Source organism: Scomber japonicus, chromosome 9 (assembly GCF_027409825.1).
Source record: "Scomber japonicus isolate fScoJap1 chromosome 9, fScoJap1.pri, whole genome shotgun sequence".
NCBI classification, from domain to species: Eukaryota; Metazoa; Chordata; class Actinopteri; order Scombriformes; family Scombridae; genus Scomber; species Scomber japonicus.
In genome coordinates this window covers 23753278-23778335 of record NC_070586.1, presented here as the reverse complement: position 1 = coordinate 23778335, position 25058 = coordinate 23753278, and the positions used below count along the sequence as shown (strand labels likewise).

General features: G+C 40.7%; 2 protein-coding genes across 5 annotated transcripts; one reads left to right on the top strand and one right to left on the bottom strand.

The window, feature by feature from the left end:
- The first annotated feature begins 1427 nt into the window (after positions 1-1427).
- On the top strand, positions 1428-18777 carry LOC128365048 (kinesin-like protein KIF2A). Of its 4 annotated transcripts, XM_053325667.1 has the most exons (22): positions 1428-1669; positions 6396-6490; positions 8804-8926; positions 10059-10113; positions 10632-10748; positions 10944-10988; positions 12320-12420; positions 12580-12675; positions 12810-12864; positions 12970-13132; positions 13304-13394; positions 13519-13582; positions 13726-13817; positions 13908-14050; positions 14138-14342; positions 14748-14858; positions 14948-15015; positions 15313-15438; positions 16485-16632; positions 17159-17260; positions 17571-17706; positions 17815-18777. In XM_053325667.1, exons 1-22 carry the CDS (start codon positions 1609-1611, stop codon positions 17898-17900), a joined length of 2283 nt encoding a protein of 760 aa, XP_053181642.1. In that variant the 5' UTR covers positions 1428-1608; the 3' UTR covers positions 17901-18777. The 4 variants fall into 4 exon arrangements, with proteins under 4 accessions (XP_053181642.1, XP_053181643.1, XP_053181640.1 ...); XM_053325668.1 differs by lacking the exon at positions 10944-10988; XM_053325665.1 differs by lacking the exon at positions 15313-15438.
- Positions 18778-19526: 749 nt separating this feature from the next.
- On the bottom strand, positions 19527-24822 carry dimt1l (DIM1 dimethyladenosine transferase 1-like (S. cerevisiae)). The gene is made up of 12 exons (XM_053325276.1): positions 24684-24822; positions 24159-24232; positions 22325-22411; positions 21413-21474; positions 21207-21300; positions 21068-21117; positions 20862-20985; positions 20633-20725; positions 20461-20525; positions 20303-20366; positions 20107-20213; positions 19527-19995 (listed from the first exon to the last, which is right to left on the bottom strand). The coding sequence occupies exons 1-12, from the start codon at positions 24739-24741 to the stop codon at positions 19953-19955; spliced, it is 921 nt and encodes a 306-aa protein (XP_053181251.1). The 5' UTR covers positions 24742-24822; the 3' UTR covers positions 19527-19952.
- Between the last annotated feature and the right edge of the window lie 236 nt (positions 24823-25058).

Here is a 25058-nt window from a genome sequence, read left to right as displayed (position 1 = left end):
GGTGTAAAAAATCAAGCACCAAGGCACGCAGATTGTTTCTACAAACATTTGTGAAAGAATGGGTAGCTCTCAGGAGCTCAGTGAATTCCAGCGTGGTACTGTGATAGGATGCCACCTGTGCAACAAGTCCAGTCGTGAAATTTCCTCGCTCCTAAATATTCCACAGTCAACTGTCAGTGGTATTATAACAAAGTAGAAGCGATTGGGAATGACAGCAACTCAGCCACGAAGTGGTAGGCCACGCAGAATGATGAGTGGGGTCAGGGGAAGCTGTGGTGCATAGTGCGCAGAGGTCGCCAACTTTCTGCAGAGTCAATCGCTATAGACCTCCAAACTTCATGTGGCCTTCACATTAGCTCAAGAGCAGTGCGTAAAGAGCTTCATGGAAGGGGTTTCCATGGCCGAGCAGCTGCATCCAAGCCATACATCACCAAGTGCAATGCAAAGTGTCGGATGCAGTGGTGTAAAGCAGGCCGCCACTGGACTCTAGAGCAGTGGAGACCATGGACCGTATATAAGAAAGGTGGAGACGCGTTCTCTGGAGTGATGAGTCGCGCTTCACCATCTGGCGATGAGAGACAATACAGGCAGGTGAGACAATATTTTTGGCAATATAGTGTATTTTATACTTCATATAATTTATACTTCACCTTTTTTGGAGAACAGAATTCAGAGTGATAGCACAAAATGTCTGGGTTAAAATACTCCATGTATGTTTGAATGACTATCTGAAAGGCCTGCTAGTTACATAAAGAGCCTTGGTGCCATCAGGTGGTAAATTCCACACATTACAATAAGACATTTGATAATTTTTCAATAGTAAGATGGTGTTGCAGTATGCCATGCAGTAGAGGAGCTTGTGGTTAAAGTACTCATTCTACAGGCGAATCACCCTTGTTAGAGTTATATTATAATATATGATATTCTGCCTGACATATTACTGTTGTGTTATTGTGTAAGCCAAAATTCAGTGTTATTTATTGTACATACTGTTTGATTATTTTGATCAATGCAATCATATTTAATACACTATACATAATAAAGTAAATATACAGTAATAAAATAAAGGGTCATAAATAATAATTACATAATAATTATACATTATACATTTTTTTGAAATATATAATAAGGAAAGAATAAAATTAAGTCACTATAGACAGTGAGTAAAACCAGAAATGTTAGGAGGGATATTAAAAGAAAAAAGACAAGAGGAAAAGAAAATAAAACAACCAAGAGTAAAAGTAATGAAGTAAAACCAGACATAAAAGGTGGGTTGTGGGTTATCAGGAAATAAATAGGATTAAAAAAAGAATTCGACCAAGTAGTAAAACAGGCTAAACTATAAGATAAACGATAGATTTATAAATAAATAAAGTTTAATTGAGATGAATTCTCTGACTTAATTTTCAAGTCTGGTCAGTCAGGTCTTACTTTGATCTTATTTTGAAAATGCCGGACCGGAAAGGAATTAGCTATTCTTGGTAGCTACGTAATTCTAGCTCATTCTTCCTCCCCGAACCAAAGACTGAACCAGCATAAGAAGCTGCATTTCCCCGGCTCATTATAAGTCTTTAGTCCTGTTTCTGTTATTTGTATAAGTGATGTAGAATGGCGTCGGCCTTTGGGAAGCTAGTCGTCGGTACTTACGTGGAGATAAAACGCAGTGATGGTAAGTTTGACCCTGCCTTTTCTTTTCTGTGTGTTAATAGTTTAGGGCTCTTTTTGTTGCTGCGGTGCTGTTAAACACAGCAACCGTTGTTCCTGTCTGCAGAGCGTAACGCTAGCTGCAGGGAAACCTTAATATTAGCTGTCAGGGCGGAGTGCCTCAACATGGCCAAAACCTTTTGAATGAGCTCGTCTTTTTTGTTAGCTGGGCTCCTCTGCGAATAAAAGACACATTTGTCGTTACTGTTAATTAATTCATATCGTCTGATAACAGCAGGCGCCTTCTTCAATTTCGTATCTAATGTAACTACGGTTAGCCAAAACACCGACGTCCAATGCAGCTGTATAACGCTACCTAAATGATTTTATACGGACGGTAACCAAGCATTTGTAATACAACATTAGCTTAGCTGGCTAAATTGCTAACCAGGCTAACGTAGTGCGGTAGAGAGCAACATTAGCTGGAGATTAGCTTATGGGCTAAAGCTAACGTTGCCGGCTTTTTTCAATTTTATTTATTCACTTGTTTATTTTTACGGTAACGTGCATTTTTCGCTTTGGTTTTACTTTGTGTTCCAACCTAACGCTATGTGTGATTAATGTAGCCACGTTTTTTTTTTTTGCTTAGCCTCGATATTGACAGAGCCAACTTAACGCTATTATAGTTGTTATGGAAACCTTTAACTTAATTGTCCTCAAATCAGCAATATTGTTTTTTAATAAGCTGTACATTTGACACCATATCGATTGATTATAAGTGCATAAACAGACCCACAATCTTTGTTGATACATTGCTTTTGCGGATAATGGTCTGGATCGGATCACCCTTTGCACCAAAAAGAAATCCAGCCGATCTTCGATAATACATTTCAGTAACATGAAGATAAACAAACAACCAGTAGTGTCTGATATACTTGTGACAGCCTTGTGCTTTTTACAGAAGTGCTGCCTATCGTTCACTGCCAACAGGAAGAAACTGGGATGACAAACACTCAGTGGAGCTTCAGCTTTTGAAACAGAGGAGTTGTTAGACAGAGAGAGGGCAAGGCGGCTTGTTGTATGACTCCTCTTTATGTGAATGTCAGCTTTATTCTGAGTGTGTAACTGTGTAGTTGTTCTTTGCTTTAGGGCCAGGCAGCCAAAGATGACGGAAAGGTTTGTGTAATTCCCGCTAGGCCCTCTTTAGGATTAGGCTACACCCAGTGATAATGTTTTTGAATAAACCCATAAATGACAAATATCCATTTGAACACTGAGAAGAAAGCTGGTGGCGAGGGTTTGTCTTGAACCGTTTGTATTGGTGTTTGTTGATGATAATGTCCTTAATGCCATCATCCCTAGGCCATGTGATTATACTCTCCTCAGTGAAATGTTAGAAGAAATGTGCAGCCTAGAGAGTGAAGCGGTTCTGTGTGTCCGTCTCCCTGCTGGTTGGGTTTGCATCCAGAACAGGGATTGCCCTCTCTCCAGGGGGTTGGTGGCTGGGCTGGTTCAAATTCGAGCCAGATTCAGGCCATTAGCCACCACCCCATCTGTTGCAGCCAGCTCCCTTGATTCTGCCAGGACTCTCTTCTTTCCTCTGCGCCCCCCCCCCCTTTCATAGTCAGTCCTGATGAGAGCTATATCTTATAGACAACAATTTGGCAGTATTGAGCACATGGCCTGTAGTCATTGCTCAGTTTATTACCCTAGATACCCCGATTAATCCTACAAATGGATTATCTGTTGTTGTTCTTATTTGTTTGAAATGTAAATTTGTCTTTTAAAGTAGAGTACTGGACCCTGGCTGCACATCAGCCTAGTTATTGTGGACTGCATCATTTTTCTCAAACAGTGACGTGTTGACACAGTTTCATTGTGGTCCCCTTCAGTGAAACTGATGCTTTGAGGTCTTTGTTTGTTCCTCTGGCTTAGCAGGGCTTGAAGCACCCTCTTCAAAGCCCCCTGGGTTACTCAGGAAGAGTCAGCATACTCATTCAGTCAGGTTTTAGTATAAAAGTGGGACACAGTGGACAGTGAGTTCAGTTTCAGAAATCAACAGATTAAAGACTGTAAGACGAGCCCGTGTGTGACTTAAGATTTCAGCTCATGGATGCAGGTCTAGAAATAGAGTGATAAAGTGATCTTGTGTGGAACTCCACTCAACTGCTTCACTCTGGAGGTAAAATGAATGTTCCTTTATCCACGATCAGACTGTACAGGTGCTCAGAACTGTCTCTGCGTCTGGCAGATGATTAGCGTCCGAGACATGGTATGGACACCTGAACCCAGTTTAAGGCTTTGTACTGGTTTGAAGTAGGTAATTTATTAATTTGATTAATTGATCAGCAGTAAAGCCTAACCATTTTTTTCTTTCATTAAACATTTAAGATATTTAACAATTAAAACTGATAAGAAGTTTTATATTCTTACAAATGAAATACTTTTGGGGTTTTTTTTTTTAAGTTTGAGTATTTCACTACAGCACCCAGCCTCCTGCGGCTGTGGAGGGAATGAGTCCTTACAGTAAAAACACTGTGTGGGGATGGTATAGAGCTTGTTTTTGTGTTCATACATCTCTCAGCTTCTGGGTGCAGCAGGTGAAACGGGTCACAAGTTTTACCTATAAGTAGCGACCTCTTCCTCAGACTGACTGTTGATATGAAATTATCTTCATCTATCATCTACTGAACGTCAGTATTCATGCCACATATTCTCTTGATTTGTGTTTGAGGTGTAATAGGGTCTCTCTCTCTCTCTCTCCTGGCATTATCAGGGCGTCATGTAATGTTTGTTTGTGTGGAGCTGGTTCACGGCTGCTCCGTCCTCTTCTGTGAGTCCCGCTGAGAAGAGCAAAACTAAAGTTTGTGTACTTAAGTTATGAAAGTGCTTTAAATCGTATATATTTTAATAAATTTGAGCTTTAGTTGATGTAGTGTGCTGTGACCAGATATTTTCCTCTTCAGTGGTTTTTAGAGGAAGTTGCTGCTCTGCGGTAACATCACAGGGCGCTGAGAAGAGTCTGATTTATACGACCAACAGGAAGTCTGTGGTTTGATCATCACTTCTGACGTTAGCCAAGCTGTAAGTTGTAAGCAGAAAGCAGCAGTGATTTGGTGATCCTTGCCCGACCCCCTGTAAGGTCCATGCCCCCCTGTAATCCTCGGAGTATTGCGGTCACTATCTCAACACTCCTTAAGTCGAGGTGTGTGTGTGTGTGTCTGGTGTCGAGCGCCACGTGCCCGCTCCAGTCACCGTTACCACCGGTAAGGATTTCTGTAACTCCGTCATCAGGGTGTCTATCTGGTGTCAGATGTAACTGATTTTTGCAAACTAGTTAAAGTTATTGCTGTAGAGTTTCGTTCTCCACAGACAATAATTTAGTTATTCCCCCCTCCCTAAGGCATCTGAAATATAATGTGGCGTACTTGGCCGTGTAGATCCTTTACTCTGAATTTGAAAACTGCTGACATGAGCCCAGGCAGTAAGGAAGAGCTGTATGAGGATAAGTGTCATTTCTAGTAGAGGGACGGAGGATAAGGCTGCGTGTTAAGATTTACGTTATTATTGTCTGTGTAAGCTGTCAACATCACAACAAGGTTTCCCTCTTTTACACTGAGGATGAATCATGTATTATCATTTCAATATGTAATGACACAAGGATGCATCATTATAAAGCATTAATAACGACAGTGTTAATTCACTTTTGTCACAGTGAAATAAATGTTTGTGTATTCAAACATTTAATTTTTAATAAATGGTTGATTTGTACATTATTCTTTGACCTTTTTAGACATAAGATTTCCTTTTTCTGTGTTTTGCAGATGTGAAACCATTGTATGTGAGATCAGTGAAATGTTGAGCAGTAGAGAACACTAAAAGCATCTTTGCTCGTTGTGAGTCTGAATAATGCAAACAGGAACATGCACAGAGTTTACAGCCGATCGTCACAACCAGACAAAGATGGGCGGGTTGAGCCGACTCTTTACAGCTGGTGTGCTGCAGCTGTGCTCATCTCTGTTATCAGTGATTCTCTCTAACGGGTGATTATTAAACCCTATGGTCAGAGCTCAGCTCACTGAGATTAGCCTCAGGCTCTTGCCTCGCTCTGATGTTTACATCTGAAGGAGCTGGTTGCCTCCCAGTGTTTTAGAACACAGACAGGTTTTGGTTTATGAGGACGTCTTTCGTGCTGTACTCTGTGTTTCAGGCTTAGTGATGAGCCGGAAATCATGACGATATTAATGTTGATATTTACCAACACTGTTGTTTAAGGCAATGAAGTTTGTGCCATAAGACCGGGTTGGTCTACACAAAGACTTAAAATTAATTAAATGTGTTCATCTTTAATTAAACTTGGATAATTGAAATTTGTAGAATGATAATAAATTGTCTGGAGCTGCAACGATTGACACTGTAGATCGAATCAGGCTCTCAGGTGGTAATAACTCTAATATATCACCATGCTAATATTAAAGGTAAATATAAATGAGATCTATTTTATATTTCAGCCAGTGGAAAAGAGAGTGAACACAATATATTGAATTATCCTTGTTATCACTTTTTATTAGTAGAACATGAGGGCTGGATAGTGCCAGGTTTTTATCACTCCACTATTTAACAATGAAATTGTATTTGGTAGAGTTTGTCATCCTAGCAGGAACAGAAGTTTGTGCCTATGAACGCTCTACTTCCCCTCTTCAGTGTTTTTATCTGACGATGTCTCTCCTGGCTCTGTGATACTTTCATAGGACGTATACACCAAGCGATGGTGACCTCACTGAACGAGGACAACGAGAGCGTCACAGTGGAGTGGATAGAAAATGGAGACACAAAAGGGAAAGAGGTAAAACACCATTTATTACCACTCAAGGCTCCAGCAGCATGAGCTTTTATTGCCTGAAGCAATGAATAATGCATCCAATGACATCAGGAGCCATGATGATTACGCAACTGGGCTGCATGTACGACAGCCCCACCAGACGTCCCCCTCTGTACACCAACTTGCATGAGCTAACAGCCTGTACTCATATGTATATGTATGTGTATATGTGTATATACAGTTGCAATCAAAATGATTCAACCCCCATTGCATTTTAGGTTCATTAGCAAAATTAAAAGATTTTCAGGTGTTTGCAATAAACAAATTACACAAGAACAGTTTTAAATAGTTCAATAAAAATAATATTACAAGGATTGTATCCAAATTCAACACTAAATCCTACTTTCAATGACTACTGCTGTTTCAAAAAAATTCAACCCGCTGAATAGAATTCATCATAAGAGCACACATTTGCAAATCAGGTGTGGTCTAAAGCACACCTGATGCAACATATCAAGGGCTTCATTAGTTGCATCAGGTGTGCTTAATACAGAACCCCTCAAATATCTGGACTGTTGACATTGCATCTTAGAAATATGGCTGAGTCAAGAGAATTGTCCAAAACATTCAGAGAAGATCATTGCCTTGCACAAACAAGGAAAAGGATACAAAAAGATAGGAAAGGCACTGAATGTTCATAGAGATACAGTTGGAAGCATAGTTAGCAAATTTAAAGTTAAAGGAACACACTACACTACCTGGATATGGCACAAAGAGGAAGCTATCAATGGCTGCCACCAGATTCCTGAGGAGGCAGGTGGTCAAAAACCCTCGACTGACTGCAAAAGACCTGCAGCAAGACTTGGTGGCAGTAGGCACTGAAGTTTCAGTTTAAACAGTAAGGCGCATACTAAAAGTTGAAGGGCCTATGGATCAGCGGTATGTCTGGAGGAGGAAGAATGAAGCATACGCTGAAAAGAACACCCTGCCTACAGTGAAGCATGGCGGTGGCTCAGTGATACTCTGAGGCTGCTTTGCTTCCTCTGGCACTGGGAACCTGCAGCATGTGGAGGGCAAGATGGATTCAATCAAGTATCAGGAAATCCTGGGAGAAAATGTCATGCCGTCTGTGAGGAAGCTGAACCTTGGATGTCATTAGACCTTCCAACAGGACAATGATCCCAAGCATACCTCAAAGTCCACCAAGGCTTGTTTTCAGAAGAAGTCCTGGAAGATACTAGAGTGGCCATCACAGTTGTCTGACTTGAACCCCATTGAAAATCTCAACTCATTGAAAAATTCAGTTGCAGCACACAAACCCAAGAATATTAGTAAACTGAAGGCCTTTGCCCATGAGGAAGGGGCCAAGATCTCTCAGGAACGCTGCCAGAAGCTGGTGTGTGGCTATGCATCACGTTTGCAGCAGGTCATAACAGCAATATTTATACTTTCTTCTTCTCAGCCTCTCTGGTTAACTGATGAGTGAAAAGAGAGATCATTACAGTAACCTATGAAGTAGTTTGAGCCACACTGTAATACTCATTTTTATACTTTTTAGATTCAGAGACTTAACCCATGTTGGGATAGAAAGAATTTGTGTTTCCTTATTCCGAAAACAGCATTTATGGTCAGTTTGAAATAATGTCAGTCACAATGTTTTCCACTTGTAAATTCATAGTTGGAAAAAGTATCAAAGCATCCACTGAAACTCATCAACTTACTTTGGCAGCATAATCCACTCTTCTGCCGTCCATCTGTATACTCGTTGTGCTCCAAAAATTCAGTTAAGCCCTCAGATCAGAGGTTTTAAACAAACTTGGACGTATTGACCAACATGCAAGTAATGACTGGCCTGGGGAGCCGTTTTTTTAAGACAATCAGGTCATTCAAGTCAAGATAACTTAAGAGGCTTTAATGAAACATTTAACATTAAAGTCTTTATTAGATTATGATTCAAGCGTGTCTCAAGTCCAAATGACTCGTCCACACCTCTGCTAAAGTCCATCTCTGCTCTTTAGCTGATAGGGCAACTTAAGCCTCTTTGACACTGATCAGCAGAAAAAGGCTGTTTAATATCAACTTGAAAACAAATCATAAGTACAAACTTAACACACATAAAACTCACAGCTTACCGCTGAATCGCTGATCCATCTTAAAGCTTTTTTTACAAAAATTTTGGTCGGAAACTGTCGACTGTCTATCTTCAGAAATCATTTTTATGATGATTTATGATTTATGTCAATGAAACAAGATTTATTAAGCTTTATATTTAAACGACAAACATTGGTTGATCGGCATGTAATGAGTTGGTGATAATACTCTTCTGTTTCTGGACAGATTGATTTGGAGAGTATATTTGCACTTAACCCAGACGTGGCTCCAGATGAGGAGATTGCCCCTAGTCCAGAGACTCCACCCCCACCTACACCCACATGTGTGAAAGTCAACAAAATTGCTAAGGTGAGTACAAGTACACTGCCTTATCTGGCAAATCAGTGAAAGGTTTGTTTAGAAGGATTAGATTAGAGTTTACATCCTTTGTTCACATTATAGTTGTAGTGTATCTAAAATGTTCAGCTCATGTTGTTGCTGTATTTGGCTACTGTATGCTGCACCTTAATATAGGCCCTGGATCTTCCAAGGTAACCAGTCAATTGGTCTGTTAAGTACACTGTATTTACTGCACTGTAGATTAGGGATGCTTTTTATTGTAATATAATGTTTCAGTTTTCAGCAAAGAAAACATTTTAAATGAAAACTATGTATAAATTGAAAATTAGATGATTTATTACCTTGCGACGCAGCTGGATTCACGAGATCACGACATCATGAGATCACAGGAGAATCCATCTTGTCAGGCCTCAAGTTACGAGCTCAAGGCCAATCGGCGTCCTATGAGGATTCTCGTGTGATCTCATGAATCCTGCTGCCTCGCAAGGTAAGATGATGATAGACAGAGGGTTCATCCAATCACCTGCCACATGTTTTTTGAAGTGACAATCCTTGTCTAAACAGTGTCCAAGGATGACTTCTCAGACAGTTCTGTGTAACAAACCATCTTGTGCCAGATCATCTTACTTTATAAATTATAATGTGATGTTTATATTATTGGTCAGAAACTGTGTCGAGCATCAGAGTAAAATATTGCAGCCTATTTTACACACCTGCAACTCTAATAGGATACTGTAATTTTGTTGATAATTGAAGTACTTTTTGAATATAAAGTGTAGCTCTAAAGTAGTCCTCACTAATAGATGCAGAGGTGTTACAGCCTTTTGTGTTCTGGACAAAGTGTGCTCACATTTCTTTTTTAAAAGGTGTCACTACAGCAGCACAAAGCTGTGCATTTGGCAGTGTCATCACAAACACTGATGTCAACAAAGAGGCCTCTGTAATCAGCACTAATCTGATTCTCAGGCTTTGTCTATTTCTGTATCTCTATATAACCAAGGAAGTAACTAAGGAAAACAGAAGTGGTTGAAAACTGAATGATAGAAGAAGTGTGTTTCTTTATCAAATGAAGATATGCAGACATGAACTATTTACCCACTTATCCCACAATATCTCACTGCTTTTTTGTTTCACCTTGCAGAACCGTCGGACGATAGCACCTACTAAGAATGATACTCCGTCCAGGGATAATAGAGGTTTGTTTCAGACGATGCTTGGGAAATTGTACCAATGTCCAACCATAATGAATTACTCTTAAATCGTGAAATTTAATTTAAATTAACTGAACAGTTGTTATCATGGTAGAGAAAATATTTTACTATTTTGATATCAGATGTCTGTGGTATTTATGGCAGATAAAATACCAATGGTCATTATCAGATTACAGGCTTGCTATATAAGAATTAATTTATTATTTTTTGCACATTTTAAATGTTACAATGTTTTGTGTGTGTGTGTGTGTGTGTGTGTGTGTGTGTGTGTGTGTGTGTGTGTGTGTGTGTGTGTGTGTGTGTGTGTGTGTGTGTGTGTGTGTGTGTGTGTGTGTGTGTGTGTGTGTGTGTGTGTGTGTGTGTGTTCAGTTTAGTTTTTGTCATAACTGGAACCTGGAACTGGACAGCAGGTTCAATTTTAACAGCAGGCTCAGAAGTCATGTGTTGATGGCATCTGGATCAAGAGGTCTCTCTCTTAACCTTTGATGGTTTTGTGTTTCCAGTGATTCCGACCCGGGCCAGACCCCCACAGCCTCAACAACCAGAACCGGCACCGCCACCTCCATCCCAGCAGCCTTCACAGCCCACCCAAGCTCAGACACAACAGCAACTGCAGAATGGTAATAGGATTAAAACTAATTATGTGTTTTTAATTAACCAACGCTGTGATCTAATTATTGTTCTCAAATGAAAAGTGAAAAATGCTTTTTATTACTATGTGGACCCGTTTTGATCGCTAGATTTAGCAGAGAAGAGAACCTGTTTTCTAAACTTTTCAGTATCTAATGTTTTTTTTGACCACATGTTTATCACAGAATCCTCACATCAACCGATATCCAGAAAGGAGTTTGGACAGCTTTGTATGTATGACCTGCATGTTTCCCCTGCCCTCAATGCTTCTTGGTGATTCTGTTAGAGTCCCCAATAGAATCTGAGAGTCCTCTAGTCTCACAAGATGTTTGTACGCCTAAAATGTCTGCCAGATCTGTGGTGTCACTGCTGTGTTGGTGAAGTAGCCCAGATGCAATCCATCCAGCAGACAGGCTTACTGGGTATTAGACAGGGAGGGGAAAAAGCGTTTTGTGCTGTTCTTTGACTGCACTGTCTTTTCCCTGTCTGATTTCTGCTGAGTCACACACAAGCACACACATGGAAAAGCCTGTGGCACTGGGCACTACTGTGGGCCACACAGCAACAATAACCTTTTTATTTACCCTCCATTCCTTGCAAGTGTTCACTATCATTTGATGAGCTGAAAGGAGAAGTCTCATTTCCCCTCTTCGCCCCTCTGCCCGAGAGAGAGAGACTGAGTAACTCACAAGTAGTGATGGTCCTCTTACTGCCTTGTCCTAGAGCTGACCCAGCTCATCGACTCCTCCCAGATTAGAGCAGATTATTAATCCGTCTGCTCTGATAGTCTGGTTTCTCAGGGACTGGAGCCAGCAGGAGGCCAGGACTGTATTACAGGGCTTCGGACAGGCTTTGCTGTGGGAAGCTGGGGCTATAGCAGCGAGCCAGGGCTAATCAGATAACATCTGGCTTCATAAATTGCAAGGAATCAGAAGTGGCTATCACTCACATATTTGCTAACTTGTGTTCTTTTATTACCATTACTAATTGTTAGTGATTGACATGAAACAACACTAATCTGTGGGTGTGCTGTGCTGGGAGATTTGGAGTAACCTTCTGTGTGATTCCTGAACTGTTTTCTAATCATCTTTGAGCACCATTCATTTTTGTTTCCAGTAGTATGAGGCACATTTCCTCTGCTGTGAGTGATGGGTTTTAGCAACCTTTCTAGTCCAGTTGTGTTTTAGGATGCAGATAGAAAGGATAAATGAGGAGAGCAGATTTTGAACACACTGTAAAGGCCTTTTGTTTATGTAGAGAGAGCAGCTAGTGTTATACTGGAGGCACTGTGTGCCAGCCACTGCACCCTGCTCTGTGCTTAAGAACTATCACTGTTTTGCTTTGTTGGAAATAGCCCAAGGTCTCCCATAGAGTTCTGTTTGAAAGAAAAGAAAGACTTGCCGAGAGAATGATACTGCTCGAACCAAGGAAAAAGACTGAGGAAGTCGCAGAAGCAGATTGAAAGAAGGATAGAAAGAGGAAAAGCTCTCTTTTACAAAGGAAAGCTGACTGCATATCCTGTGAAAGGTAATAGTTATCGTTTCTCTTGTCTTAATGGCAGCGAGGAGGAAGTCAAACTGTGTGAAGGAGGTGGAGAAACTGCAGGAGAAAAGAGAGCGGCGTCGACTTCAGCAACAAGAGCTCAGGGAGAAGAGGGCTCAGGTACATGTTGTTTTCCTTTCTCCTTCTCAAATAACAAAATATATTTATTGAATGATGATTGCCACTTAGTGACGTTGAGATACTAATTTAAAAGACATAATTATTGTATTGGTGAGTAAGAAAACACTTAAATCTTTGTCTCTGCTCGTCTTCCTTCAGGAGGTGGATACAACCATCCCTAACTATGAGATCTTGTACATGATTAGAGATTTCCGAGCCAGCCTAGACTACCGGCCCCTGACCACAGCAGATGTGGTGAGTAAAAACTGTAGCTTCTCCTCCTATCCTGATTGTCATTTGTGTCAGAGAAGATGAATAATAAGAATTCCCATTACAATACGGACCCTCAACAACAATAAAAATAAAATGTTCCCTGTTGCATTGTCCAGATTGAAGAGCACAGAATATGTGTCTGTGTGAGGAAACGTCCACTCAACAAGAAAGGTGAGGTCCTCTGTCAGAAACAACGTTGGTCTGTGTGATGATGATCATATATCTGTGCATGCCTGAACTGTGCAATTTAAAAGTTTGGTCTCCGCTGTGTTCCAGAGTTGACTATGAAGGATTTGGATGTGATCACCATCCCCAGTAAGGACGTGGTGATGGTTCATGAACCTAAACAGAAGGTAGACCTAACCCGCTACCTGGAGAACCAGACCTTCCGCTTTGACTACGCTTTTGATGACAGCACTACCAACGAGATGGTTTACAGGTGGGTTTGATCAACAGCTGCTAGTTGGTTCACTCAGGGGAATGACTTGTTTACAGAATGGAAATACTGACCATCACGGTTCTTTTCTTTGTTTTTCTAAAGCTTGTAGGTTTATATCATGCATTTGTAACTTAAGTAATGAATCAATATGTGCTCTGCCTCATCTTGAAGGTTCACTGCCAGACCTCTAGTGGAGACCATTTTTGAGAGAGGTATGGCAACCTGCTTCGCCTACGGCCAGACAGGCAGTGGAAAAACACATGTGAGTGACATGCAGTGAAAAAAGCCACAACCACATGACTTACTTGAGGATCAACACTCAATTCTTGTTTTTTTTACACTTGCATACAATGTAAAAATATCTCTTAACTGATATTGTATTTTAGACTATGGGCGGAGATTTTTCTGGGAAGAACCAAGATTGTTCTAAAGGAGTTTATGCATTAGCTGGTAAGTCATTGAGTTATGCTGTCTACACATGTATTGCATTCTAGTGAGTGAAGATTATTAAACAAAATCTATTTGGTTCCCTATTTTAAATGGGTTTGTTAGCTTGAGTGAGGTTTTTAGCTCTTCATCTTTTTTTCATGCAGCTCGGGATGTATTTCTCATGTTGAAGAAACCCAATTACAAGAAGTTAGATCTACAAGTGTACGCAACCTTCTTTGAAATCTACAGTGGGAAGGCAAGTGATACATCATCATTTCTTTTGTTTTGTTGTTTTTTGTCCTAAATAAAACATTAACCAGTGCCCATTGTGTGTATGTACTGATAGGTGTTTGACCTGCTGAATCGTAAAGCCAAGCTTAGGGTGCTGGAGGACGGGAAGCAGCAAGTGCAGGTTGTGGGTCTTCAGGAGAAGGAGGTTAAGTGCACAGAGGACGTCTTGAAACTCATAGAAGTGGGCAACAGCTGCAGGTGTGACAACAAACTTTTTCAAAATAGTTGTCATCAGTGGTGCAATTCAAAGGCTTTGAGTTAATTTCGTCCTTTTCTGACTCCCAGAACATCAGGGCAGACGTCGGCCAACGCCCACTCATCTCGCAGCCACGCCGTTTTCCAGATCATTCTTCGGAGGAAGGGGAAGATGCACGGCAAGTTCTCCCTCATCGATCTTGCAGGGAATGAGAGAGGGGCCGACACATCAAGTGCTGACCGTCAGACTCGAATGGAGGGAGCTGAGATCAACAAAAGCCTGCTGGCGCTCAAGGTCTGTGGGCAGAGACGTAAAGTAGCAGTAATGGCAGGAGCTGTGTTTTAGTACTAGTTATGCCACCTTAGGTGCCTCTTGAGTGCACCTTACCTTTGTTTGTGATCAGACAGTGTTGTTTTTTTTTTGTTTTTTTAAAGGGTTTTATTGGGGGGGTTTTTGCCTTAATTGTGTTAGTAGGTGGCATAGAGGCTGACAGGAAACAGAGAGAGAAAGAGAGGGGAATGATGGAATCGAACCGGATGCTGCAATTATATGGCATGCGCTGTAACCACTAGGCTGCCAAGGAACTCCACAAACTGTTATTTTAAATTTGTATGTGATAGAAATGTATAATATGTATTACATCCTAATAATGCCATACAGGTAGTTTATAATGTGTCTCTGCCTTCCTTCTTGCTTCAGGAGTGTATCAGGGCTCTTGGCCGAAACAAGCCCCACACTCCATTCAGAGCCAGTAAACTCACCCAGGTCCTGCGAGACTCATTCATTGGAGAAAATTCACGCACATGCATGGTCAGTTCACTGCCTTGATATATCTACCTGTGCCCATATTTTCATACTTGAATTCATACATCTGAATGGTCTTCTCTTTGTCTGGACAGATTGCAACAATCTCTCCTGGTATGACGTCCTGCGAGAATACCCTCAACACACTACGCTACGCCAACAGGTACAAATATGTTGAGCTGCTACAGTGCCTTGTGGTCACAGGAACAGAAGTCATGCACTGTTATGAAATTATACCATCCTCATAGCTCCTAACTCCACAATAGTCCCCAGTGGTCTTTGTATAGATTGAAATGATCTTAGTTGTATCAGTATTTAAAGTGTAAACATAACATTGTGAATGTCTTTGCTCTTCGGTAGTTCTGTCTGACTCTTGTGTGTCCTCTCTCCTTTCTTTTTCCTGCCTTTTCCCTCTTCTCTCCCGTCCTCTGCTCCTCTGTGCGCTGGTGCTGCTGTGTAGAGTGAAGGAGTTTGGGATTAGTCCGTCGGACATCCCCTTCTCCCAGGGTGGTCAGGGGAGTCGCCCTGAGCACTCGCCCACCAATACCTTTGAGTTTGATGACTTTGCTGCTACCTCTCCCAGCAGGTCAAGCACTCCCCAAAGCACAGCACTGCACGCATACACAAACACACAAAACACACACACACACACACAATGTGCATGCGCTCCCTGCAGGTGTTTATGACATCATTACATAATACTCATTTATGAACTCATTTTGGCAGCTTCCATTCACTTCATCAGCTGGCGACCTTCACTATCTTCTTATCCTTCCTCTGTTGTGTCTGCATGAATTGATACTTTTTCATTCTCCTCACCTGCTGTAACTTGTGTGCTTCCATTTGGCTGTTTACTTTTCACTGACTCCTGAAGAAAAACAAACCCGTCTCTCCGTGTAGGTGTGTCTTTTGTTTGTGCTGAGCAACACCGTCAGCGGCGAGGCCTGAATGAAGCTGAGCAGTTGGATAACAGGAACAACTGTGAAAGCCGGGTGTGATTAGTCAGAGTTAATACATGGCGGTTCACGACTTGACTCAATGAAGTATCAGCTACTGTTTGGTGCCAATAATAACAGTAAGACATCCATGAAGCAGTTCAGTAATAGCATCTGGGATGAGCTCTTGTTTGAGCCAACTCGGCAGATAATCCTTCTCACGTAGTGATAATTAATTAGCGCTGTATGTGCAGGTCAAGAACAGGGCGGTACTATCTCATGAGCTCTGTGAGACCTCTGTGAGACCTCATTAAACCCTATCACTAACCATCCAGATTCATCCCCTTTAGTAATAGAAATTCCTGTGTGTGGCATTTATTGTACTACATTATATTGTAGAGGAGCCTGATGAACTGGTACCTGTGCAAGACTACAAACTACATAAACAGATGAGCCGTTTGTTTGTAGTGAAAGGGACTCAGCTAGCACAACGCTAATTATAAGAACAAACGGACATCTACAAACAAAAGCCATCTTTCCCCATGCATGATGTCACTGCTGCTGTTATGCTACCATCCTGTGCACAATGTGACTCCCCAGTTAACCTCATACCCGATCAAACAGCAGCCATGTTCAGAATGGGTCCACGAATTGAAAGAGTCGGTCCTGACCAGCTCATTGTCTCTTACATCTGCAGGGTGAAGGAGCTGACGGTGGACCCCAACCAGGTGATTGAGGGAGGTCGACCCAACATCAATACTGTCAACCAGCTGGATCTTTTGGACGAAGAGTGGTTGAGTATCTCACCACAGAGAGATGACCTCAAACTGCTCTGTGAGCAGAATGTAAGTATGCAGAGTTTGTTCATTTACATTCAAAAGGGTCATTTATTGAATATCAGTATGGAAAAGTAGAAATAGACAAGTTATGTTTTACATGTTTATGTAGTATATACAGTATATGGGCCAATTTCTGACATCTGAAAAAAGTTAATTTATTCTGGTAGGAGTGGGCAATATGGATAAGCTCCTCTGTCACATTATTGATTAACAGTGTATTGCACTACAATACATTTTCTGGCAAATAAATAGAAAAACTGATTTTAGATTAAATGGCCAACAATGTCTGTTCAGTCTGCTCCTAAAGGTCAAGGTACCGCAATGTCTCCAATACAATTAACTAGTCTGGCCAAGGAAGTTACTTGAAATCTAAAAACATTTAAAAATGATTTGAATAAAGTGTCACATTGTCATCATTGTAGCACAGCAGATTTCAGATTTCTCCATCACTTGTGAGAATTCAGAAATGTGTTTAAACTTAACTTTTCAAACAGACTCTAATCTCCTCGTTGACTCTGTAAATGTTTCCCAGGAGGAGGAAGTGTCTCCCCAGCTCTTCACCTTCCACGAGGCCGTGTCTCAGTTAGTGGAGATGGAGGAGCAGGTCCTGGAGGACCACCGCGCTGTTTTCCAGGTCAGTAGATGATACTACTTCAGCTTATTGTGTCTATTATCATTTTTTATGTACAGGTGTCTGAAGACAGATGTACGCCATTTGTTATTTACAGCATCTTTTATTTCTGTATGTATTGATGAAGGTATACAAATATAGACATTACCAAACATTGCAAATGTTTAAATAAAAGCAGTAATTAATGATAACAAGGGAGCTGTATTTTTCATGTTTTCTCCAGAGGTCATTCTTTGGTGCTACCGGTTCTATTTTGTCTCAGGCTATAAAAAACTAATCTAAATATACACTCATCTGTGTTTCCTCTGAACAGGAGTCCATCAGGTGGCTGGAGGATGAAAAGGTGCTGCTAGAGATGACAGAGGAGGTGGACTATGACGTTGAATCGTACGCTACTCAGCTGGAGCAGATCCTAGACCAGAAGATAGACATCCTCACTGAGCTCCGAGGTATGACTGAAGCATGGAGACTAATATAATACATCCTGCTCCAGCGAACTGTAATCATTATTTTATAATGATCTCTTCTCCTGTCTGTTTTTTTTCTCTTTCTTACAGACAAAGTGAAGTCATTCCGCTCTGCGCTCCAGGAGGAGGAGCAAGCCAGTAAGCAGATCAATCCCAAGAGGCCACGTGCTCTTTAGAGACTGACAGCTGGAGCGGTTTAAGTGGCACGTACAGAAACATAACCACTAGATGTTTGGCACAACTCAGGCTGTCACAAGCAGCTGTGAAAACATGAATAAAAAGGACTGATGTACCAACAGGCTCAAGGAATCGCATTTGTTATGATCCCACTCCTAACAAAACTGGCTCTTCTCTCACTATGGTCTTGTTAGAAAACTCAGGAAGGAAAATAGTTGTATTTCCTTCCTTTTTTAGTAGATTTTTTTTTTCCATGAAGAATGTTTAGTTTCCCCAACTTGGTTCTTTTTAAATTATTTTCTTTTATACTTGTTTGTACTTTCTTTGAACAGAATATTTCTGATCAGGTTTCAGAAGAGATCCTCACTGAACATGTTTTAAAAAGTTTACCACACAAAACCAGTACTTGATTCCTGGTTGCTTGGGCTGACATGTCTGCATGTGCACTCTGGTAGCGTATGTATGCCACTGTCCTCAGTTTTCATGCTTTTAGGTCCTCACTGTATAGTCATCTCATTATAAGCGGACTCTTCTCTGTTCATCTTCTTTCTCAGAGCTCTTACCAGTTTTTGAAGAAGCCTTTGACCACACTAAGCTTCTTCCTTTGTGTTTGGTTTCTTTCCTTGTGTTCCTGAACGGTTTTTACATGTAGTTGCGCCATGTCATTCCATGTGGCGACTGACTTAATAACTCTTACTTAATGTAAAACATGTTTTCCACCCTTGTTTAACACTTTGTTACAAAAATGAAACTAGAAAAAACAGCTATTAATAAATGTATAGTGAAGACCACTGACCTACTATTGGTTATGTTGCTCAGTGTTTGCACCGGATGTAATGCTGGATGAAGTAATAAAGATTCATGTGTTTCATTTGAATGTTTGAGTTCTTCATATGAATGGACAGAACAGCTTCCTGTCTCAGGCCTCAAGGATTCAACCTGGCTTTGTTCAAGCCACCACACACACTGGGCCCTTTCTACTCCACCTTTGTTTGCATGTGTGACGGATGTACAGTTTGTTATATCGTTCTTCGTAATCAGTCTTAAGTAGAAACGGATTACATTATAAAACCCTCTGACAATGAGTGTACAAGGGTGCTGAGTTTAACATTTAACTCCACTGCTGCTTAATAGAGACACATGCTCATGATTTTGGTCAAATATGCATCCCACATGCATCTGACTTCCAACCACATGTCTGCATCAATTACATTTTAAAATACAGCATGTACCTCATTGCATCATGCTGACCCAAATGATGGGTTACCCTCCACAGGCCCATGTGATGTCATGCATAATAGTGAAGCTCTGGGAACCAGTTTGGGAAAGCAACAGAAATCCATCCATTTTCATAAGATCTATTTTGAAAGGGTTTCACTGGAATTGTTAACATTGATGTAAAGTCGACGACTATATTTCCCTCCTGTGGTCAATACTATTCCACACAATGACTTCTGGCCATAGTACCAGCCAATGCAGCCTATTATAACAACTTTGCATTAAATTACATATTTTGATACTAATTAATCAATAAGGAGCTAACCAAAAGTTCCAGTACTAGTCTGCAGCAAACAGTGAAATGGTTTTAGCATAGAAAAGGAAAAGCATGGCATACAGAGAAACTTCAACAATCTGAGTTTATTTTACAACACTCAAAACAGTTGTTAAATATTTACTTTTAGCTGGAAAAAGTGATTTTGAAGTTGTTTAGAAAACATGTAGGTGATTGCTTTAAGACAGAGAAATCATTCATAGCATATTTTCTACAACCACTGACAGTAGTCCCTGCTATATTGTCCTTGTAGGTGCAGTGACAGTCTATATTCATAAAAAGGTAAAATTACACAGTTAAGAATCTCAATATGAGTTCTTTAAATGCTCTAATATTTTTATACATTTCAAACATTGCAACACTTGAGATTCAGTTGTTCAAAGCAAACCACGACAAGGAAGAGAAACGGTCAATTAGCAATCTCATCTGACCACTAAAGACTGTCCTCACACCATAAAGGCATCATACGTCATAAAGCTATTTCTGGTTCACCTGCCATTTAAGAAAAGTGGATCCCAGCAGAGTTGAACGCGTGGAGCAGTCTGGGGATAAAGAGAGCACCCGTGATTAAATTTAATTAAACCATTTATTCATTTCAGTGGGCTTTGGGGAAAAAAAAGGTTCAAAAGTAAAAAAAAAGATGTTCAACTTACACCATGAAGTCATCAATATCCATGGACCTGGCTCTCTTTTCACTGAAATCAGCCTCCTGCAAAACACTCTCTATCTTCTTGGTGATGCTAAAGTCTGCTGGGACTTCCTGTGAAGATGAAGCACAAGACTTCAGATTCAAACTGTTACTGCATTAAAAATGAGCAACACTGAATGAGAGAGAAATGTTTCACTCACCACGTTGTGCACAGAGCAGTGAATCCTGTAGTTCTTTTCCAGCAGCTGCTCGACCGCAGTGGACCTAGACGGACAAAAAAAACAACTTGAGTATTTCTGTTTCTTCCCCCTCTAGACATGAAATTTGGCGGCAACGTTTCCAGCAGGCAGATACTCACTTGAAAGCTGCATTGAGGGTTTTGTTTTTCCTTACAAAGGCTATTCTGACCAGGCCATCCCACTCCTGCTCAGGAAGACAGAACACATGTTAAATATCGTTGAACAGATGACCAGCATCACTCTCACAGCATCAAACATTCATAAATACATAAATAATTAAAATAAACTCACCTGGAAGTTAACTGGAGGAGGAGGATTTTTCGGCTCTATCCTGACAACACTTGACTCCACTTTAGGAGGAGGACGGAAATTATTCTTTCCCACCTGATCAACGGGGAAACATGAACGTTTACAGTAGTTGTATCACAGCAAAGAACATGGACAAAAACAGCTGGAGACGCTGTCATGATGTGTGCACAATGGCTGTAACCGTGTTAGACAACGCACAGCAAACACTCACTTTCATGAGATGATCTACACGTGCCAGTAGTTGTGTGTTGATGGACAGTCTGCAGTACAGCTTGTCTCCGGGTTTGGCAACCAGTCGCATGGCAAACTCTCTCTGGAACATCAACACGGCACATCTGAAAAGTGAAGCACAAACAAGCTGCAAACTGCTGCACAACAACCTGAGCTAAACTTTTTCAGTGGGCCTCAGCTGTTTACCTGAAGAAAGGTCGATGCAGCAATAGTTTGAAGACAAAAGGCGATGAAATCTGCACAATTAAGAAAGGTTCAGTTTGAGACACGCGTCATGTTATTTTACGGAATGTAAGTGTTCAGTGTGGAGGAAACATGTCTCTACCTGGTAAGGTAAATTGGCCACACAGACGTCAAAGAAAGGCAGATCTGTTTTTAATACGTCTCCGACTAATATCTGAAGCTTGGTCTGCAGGGGTCTGTTGGAAAGCACAGCGTCCTCTATTTAAAACATATACCGGTATTCACTCCATACTCAGCTGCAATTATTACGCAAATATATGGAGGCACCGTGCCAACGTCTCCACTCACGTGCACTGTACTCTTTTCTGAAGTTCAGCCACCAATCTGCAGTCCAACTCACAGGCCACCACCTGCAAAACAGCAACTTCTGTTAAAACCAAACCATCAAAAGAAATGTATCATTGCTGATGACGCTGGAAAACAAAAACACAACAACAACAGCAGAATAGGAAAGAGAAGCCAAAGTGTCACATAACTGCCCACAGAGGGAAAAAAAGTGATAAACAAGCTTATAACAAGTTATTACTCTTCAGTGGTGAAAGTACATTTCATTAGATTAATGAGAAAACTAATGAAATTAGCTTTGTGACTCATTTTGCAATGAGTAGAACATAAAGACAATTTTCCTGCGAGATTCCCATTTTTGAAGATGTTTTTTACAGGCCAAAATAACTATTGTCCCATTAGATTGATTTTCAAGCCAGTGAGAAGCTGAATCAGGGTGGAAAGTTTCTCAAAATGACATATGCTGGAAAGAAACGTTTCCCATCAGGGGTACAGGCAGTAATGGAAATACAATAATCCTGCCTGAACTACATTACTCAATCATTTATACATGCTGGAATCTTGAAGGCTTTAAAAGTGGACACAAGTACATGGGAAATAATGAGGACAGCAACATCAGACATGATACTGTCTCATCTAGGAAATTATCAAATGCATTTTCAAATGAAAATAAAAAAGTGACATATCAGGGAGACTACACACTTCAGAATGTGCTCTGGTTAAACCATTTTTGCTTCCTGTAGTTTACACAATGCTTAAACATTCAAAATATAGGGGGAGATTTGGAATAGTGAATACAAGCAACACTCACAATGCAGTTTAATGCAGTATACAATAACAGAATTAGAGCAGACATTCATATCTCAACATGAGCACTTACATGTAGGGCAAAATAGAAAACACTGATATTCTCACCTTCTTGGCTTTTTCCAGCAGTTTAACAGTCATGTTACCAGTACCAGGTCCCACTTCCAGAACCACATCTGTTGGCCTCAGGGCAGCCTGGAAAACATGTAACACACAAGTTCAGACAGTGGTGAATTAGAAATACTCTGCATCATGTTTGTCTGTGTTGTCTTTAACATTAACCTCTTAAACTCCACAAGGATGTCAGCATCCTCGGCCAACATGACTGTCTTTCAGAGGCTACAGTGAGCTCAGTTTTAAAGCTAGATACTGATATCATATGAAACTAGATGACCTGAGGCATTGGTACCAACCAGTGCCATGCTAGCTAGGGGATCAATAATGATCCAAACTGTCTGTGAATGTTCTCATTCGTCCAGGTCATAGTTATCTATAGTCTATATTATCAGCCCTTTGAACAAACGTATGGCCCAACACAGAAGGGCTAACTCCTCAGGTCAGGTTTCAGCTGTCTATTTACAGCTAAAGGAAAAGGCACATTCCTTTGAGGACAGCAATGTAAAGATCTTGGACAGGTAGGACATATGGTTTGAAAGAAGAAGAAGAGTGAAAGAAGCCATCTATGGATTACCTGAGGCACACCCTGGAGCACTAACCTCCACAGAGGTTAAATACCTGGGTTTCTCAACCAGTTAGTCAGACTAGCTCATACTGGTCAGACACGTAAGAACTGATGAAGCCCCTTGGATAAGAGGCGAAACGTCTTCACAGACATAACAAGTCCAGTTGCTTTCGATTCAATTGCCCAGAGATAACGCTCCAAAGTTTGGCTAAATGTTGGTGACGGAAAAACTGACATGGCCATTTTGAAAGGACTCCATTGACCTCTAAACTCAAGATATCTGAATGAAAATGGATTGAATGGGTACAAACAAGACTCCTCTCTACAGATATGCAAACTTTATGGTAATCCCAAGCAGTTTTGGGCAAAAACATGTAGTATAAATGTGTTATTTTCCACTATTCTAAAAATGTTGTATTTGCACACTAGGATCCTTAAATAGCCTAAGAGTTGCATACATTTGGTATGACTGGAAAGCTGAGACTCTTCTGAACTCAGCATGCTTAATTGTATTCATTAGTGATGATGATACTTCCCACAGTAGCCATTTCATTTTTTTCCAAACTTGACCTCACTGTATAAAATGACCTATTGTGACCTCTAGGATAATCACATCTTCATAAAAATGTACAACCACAAACTACAGAACTTGGGCATTCAGAAGATGCTTGGCTTTCATAGATGGATTGACAATAAGGGAGTGTCTGAGCAATTTCCACAAAAGAAGAGCTCACCATCCAATTCTTACAGAAATCTCAAAATGTCAAGTTTTTGATACTAATTCACAGCATTTCTCATGGTTTTGCTGTCTTAATGGGGTTTTGTGGAGGAACTTTGGACCATTTCAAAAAAATCTATTCTCAAGTAGTCAAAAATTGTTAACAAAATCTGTGTCAAAATTGTATCAAAAATTGGTGCAACAACTTAAGGGACATAATTGAGCATGGGAATGACCATTGTATACCTCTATCATAATGATCTAAACCCTTATACACTCTATACTGCCAAAACTTGAAAAGGCACCTAACGAAAGCACATGTTTTGATATATTGATAGAGATTTATTACTAGTAAAACTTCACACATACTGCTGTGCTGCATCTTTAATACATCTTTGGGCTCCCAGATTGGATACCATTATGTGAGATATACTGTTGACCTATAATCTTGACATAAAAAAGAAATAATGGGTGCATGGTAGGAAGGGAGAGGATTGGAACAGGTTACCCTCTCAGTCCCAGAGTGCAGTTGTACAGCTCACCTTCTCAATGATCCCATTGACGACCAGAGGATTCTTCAGGATGTGCTGACCGATCCCAGTGTTGAACATGATCCCTGCAGCAGACAGCCATCAACACATTGTTTACTGTACTTGTGTAGCTTTGTATGGTTTGTCAAAATAGTGTGTGTAAGGGGAGTCAACGCCAAGTTCAAAAAATATGTTTTTTATCTCATTATAGTATGGTTCAAAAAATAAACTAATGGTTTTAGTGTTGACTGTTTTCAGTGCAGACTGGAGTCGATGTCTCAGACTTAAACTGGGAGCATCAGCTGACTGGAAAATAGCTCACGTAAACAAGCCTTCAATGCCAAACTAAGTAACAATAGTACCCATAAATGTGTGAGTTCTTTTAACATTTGTACAACAGCAGCGTTCAGAGGCCTCATGTTAGAGGTAACACTCCTATTACTTTAAAGCCCACTACCTTCCCTCCAGCAGCTGACAGTGTTGTGAGCTAATCTGCTAACGCTAACTTGGCTTCACGGCGTGTCTACAAAAACGTACCTTGATTTTTGACTTCTTGGTGCTGCCTGGTTTTCTTCTCCGCCCTGACCTTCGGCATTTTGATTGTTGTATTCCACTTTAGTATCAAGAAAAACCTAAATTGTAAACGCTCGTGCAGGAGGTAGGTTGACTGTGCTTGTTAAACACGTGTGCAGATGGTAACCCTGGACTCGCGAGATTTGTACAGAATTCGTAAATTTTGACCCACACCACGTTCCAAGTGATTAATTACCCTAAACCACGATGGTTCTCTAACTTTTTTCTGTTCCTAAACCCAATTAGACCTTAAACACAGCGTTGTCAAGGTTAGTTTTAGATTGGATATACAAAACTCCCGCGAGATGTTCTCTCCTCTTCTTCATTGACAGCATGTAC